At 48.1% G+C, this 3504-nt stretch overlaps 1 protein-coding gene across 1 annotated transcript in view; it reads right to left on the bottom strand.

Annotated features, from left to right (window-relative positions):
* Positions 1-1111: 1111 nt before the first annotated feature.
* Positions 1112-3504, bottom strand: part of IL23R (interleukin 23 receptor) — a 43648-nt gene continuing 41255 nt past the window's right edge. The window contains exon 9 of the mRNA XM_012801638.1: positions 1112-1762. Coding sequence (XP_012657092.1) covers positions 1112-1762 — 651 coding nt within the window. The remainder of the gene's footprint in view (positions 1763-3504) is intronic.

Genomic DNA, 3504 nt, shown 5'->3' on the forward strand with positions numbered 1-3504 from the left:
TTTTTGTATTTTAATAGAGATGGGGTGTCGCTCTGGTTCAGGCTAGACTGGAATTCCTAAGCTCAAGCAATGCACCCACTTCAACCTTTCAGAGTGCTGGGATCACAAGCATGAGCCACCGTGCCCAGCCAAGGCCATCGCTCTTAATGTCAATGAAGACAGCAGCCTCGTCCCCCACACTGCTTCACAGCTCTCAGTCCCGAATCTCACTAAGGGGAGAGCGAATCCCGAAACCCGCACAGGAAGGGTGGAGCAGATACGCAGGAAAACCTCACCACTCCTCTGGCTCTGCCCTCGTTTTGTGGCTGGTGGCTGTATTTTTATCTCAAGAGAATTTTAAGTGATAAAATGAAGAGTTAAACTTGTTTCCCACTTTGCAAGAAAATATTAATGTTTTGTTTTTAAAGAACTGGTTTCACCATTTATTTTACTAGCACACATTTTGTGTTATTTATTCTTTATACAACAGAGGGACCTGTTCTACATCCGTCAGTGAGGGAAAATAGAGAAGAAATAGTGATATTTATTTATAAAAATACAGGTGGTGTCCTTAATAATGCTGTATGAGTGGGTGACTGTGTGTGAGTGCGTGAGCATGTGTGAGCGTGTGTGAGCGTGAGTGTGTGTGTGGGAGAGTGTGGGAGAGTGTGTGAGCATGTGTGCATGTGAGCGTGTGAATGTGTGTGGTGTAACCACGAAGCATGCTCCATCTCTGAATACTTAGTCTCTAATTTTGCAAAATGAGGGCAGAGTTCAATTTCTGCCGAGGGAAAGATCCAGCTTCTGACTGAAGGGCGGCGTTCCCATCTTTTTCTTTTTTTTGAGACAAAGCCTCAAGCTCTCCCCCTGGGTAGAGTGCTGTGGCATCACAGCTCACAGCAACCTCTAACTCCTGGACTCAAGCAAGTCTCCTGCCTCAGCCTCCCAAGTAGCTGGGGCCACAGGCGCCCACCACAATGCCTGCATATTCTTTTGGTTGCAGCCGTCGTTGTTGTTTGGTGGGCCCAGGCTGGTTTCAAACCCACCACCTTAGGTGTACGTGGCTGGCGCCTTAGCCACTTGAGCCACAGACGCCGAACTGAGTTCCCATCTTGATTTTCACCACACAGCTCTACTTTTCCAAGAGTGAAATCCTACTGAAATGGCTTTCCAAAATATTTTGTGGAAAATAAGAATTAATAGATGGCAACTCCTCATTTATGAGCCCCAGACAGGAGACGAATTCGTCAGGCAGCAGGGTCTGTTCTGGAACAGTCTCACCAGCTGGCGCGTTCTCCAAAAGTGCAGTGGTGTCTCCCTGGACTGAGCTTTCTGGGTCAGGAGGACTGCATTCTCCTGGATTTACAATGAGGCTTAATTCTTCAAGAAACAGCGTGTTGCTTGGTGAATTCATACTTGAGATGGAAAAGGAGAAATTAGGGTATTGTTTTAAGCTTGGATTCTTCCCCAGGTCTAAGGAATCAGCTGGTGGTTTAAAAGTTGAGGAATCTATTTCATCACTATTGAGGAGACGGTTTTCCCCAGGGCAAAAGTGTGAAATCTGGGGTTTATATCCAGGGTTGAGGTCAGGAAGATACACAACTGTCGTGCTGGCCAACAGCGGATTTTGCAGGTAACCTCTGGTCTCCAGAGAGTCCATACTCCTTTCCTGCTTGTGGTCTGTGGGCTTGTGTGCTGGGAGAAAGATTTCTATCTCTGTAATCACAGGGTCGGCGTATAGGACCTGTTCACTGGAATTATTATTCATGAACTCACTTTGTTCCTAAAAAAAGACGTTATTTTATTTTACAAAAGACATTTGAAATTGCCAAACCAGATAACTAAATGAAGACCAGCATTTTGTTTTCTCTCGACCTCCCTTTGATTTCCTCCTTTTGTGTTTATTCTCTTGCCCCCAAATCTTTATAAAATTCTCTCATGAGGAAACTCAAAGAAAGGAATAATAAAATAATCCATCTATTGAGCATATTTCTGGGCTTAAACGATTTAAAGAGAAAGACAAGTCTTGTGTATTAACGTGCATATAATTTCTGGGCATTTTAAAAAATGGCCTTGGAATATGTTGGACTGTTTCTCAATATTATGGAACCTTATTACAAGAAAATATCTTGTTGTATAAATAAAAGAAAGGCAGGGAGAACTCTGTTTCACTTGCATACTGAGAGTGAGTTTGTGATAAACGCTTGGTGCTGAGGTTCTAAAGGTGTATCGCTGCTCCCGATCCAGACATGCCTGTGATGATCAGGACGGTGGGTGAAAATTTGGGCCTCCCCGGGCAAATAACTTCCACCCAACACAATGATGAAATTACAGGCACCTCTTTGTGTCCCCACCCTTTTCGTAAGTTGAAGCCAGTGTGTGGTAGTTGAAGGTGGGGCATTCGGGAGGTGCTCAGGTCATCCTCAGGAATGGGGTCAGGGAAAGGGAGAAAGGAGAGCCCTGCTCCTTCCCTCTGCAATGAGAGCAGCAGTGCCCTAAGACAACCCTCAGCAGGGGCCATCCGCGTGGCCTCTTGGCCCTGGACATCCCAGCCTCAGACAGAGGTTGCTGTGTAGACTAACCACTGTCTGGGTCTCTGTCAGAGCAGCCCAGGCAGGTTTGCTGAGTCTCTTGGGCAGAGCACAAAACCTTAACTTGTAGGAAAGCCTGAGCTTCACCTCTAATCTCGGAAGCCCAGAATAGGAAGAGAGTTTGGCAAAGAGGAAGATGGTAAATAAAGTGGCATGAAGTGTCATCCAAGTTTTCTGCAAGCCCAGCCTCTCCAGGAAACTTGCCAGGTTTTAGCAAGAGCAGCAGGTTGGGAATTACTTTGTCAACAAGTTTGACGGGAGGAGGGAGGAGCGGATGGGATAGCCTGGGATAGTGAGCAGGGTCAGATCCTGGACGGTCATGTGCTATGGAACTCAGATTTGAACTGATGGTTTTCAAATGCTGAAAAAATGTTACTCATAGCCTAGGAGCCTTGATTTAAATGATGCGAGGTTGGGGAAAGAGTTGACCAGTGGGCTCAGAAGAGCTCAAAGCAGCCACTTCTACCAGTTTCAGAATTCTTCATCTTCCTACCTACCCAGCATGCTCTTCTCACTCTTGAACCTCCGCTTGTGCTCCCCTCCCCCTACAGCCCCTCACCTGCAGGGCTCCCCTCCCCCCACAGCCCTCCCCTGCAGGGTTCTCCTCCTCCCACAGCCCCTCCCCTGCAGGGCTCCCCTCCTCCCACAGCCCCCCTCTGCAGGGCTCCCCCCCTCCAACAGCCCCCCCTCTGCAGGGCTCCCCTCTTCCAACAGCCCCCTCCCACAGCCCCCTCTGCGGTCCCCCCCCCCCCTCCACAGCCCCACTCCCCAACTCAGCCTATCTTGATTGCTCCTAGGTCTTTTTTCATCCCTCGAGTCATCTTCAAACTGCAGGGAAACAGTAGTCAAAAAAGAAACAGCCCTCGGCCGGCCCTCAGCCCCGGCCAGTAACCCAAGCTGCAGAAGGAAAGCAGCAATTATGGTTTGGGGTTTC

The sequence above is a fragment of the Otolemur garnettii genome, unplaced genomic scaffold, assembly GCF_000181295.1.
Source record: "Otolemur garnettii isolate 467f Iridium unplaced genomic scaffold, OtoGar3 scaffold00010, whole genome shotgun sequence".
NCBI lineage: Eukaryota > Metazoa > Chordata > Mammalia > Primates > Galagidae > Otolemur > Otolemur garnettii.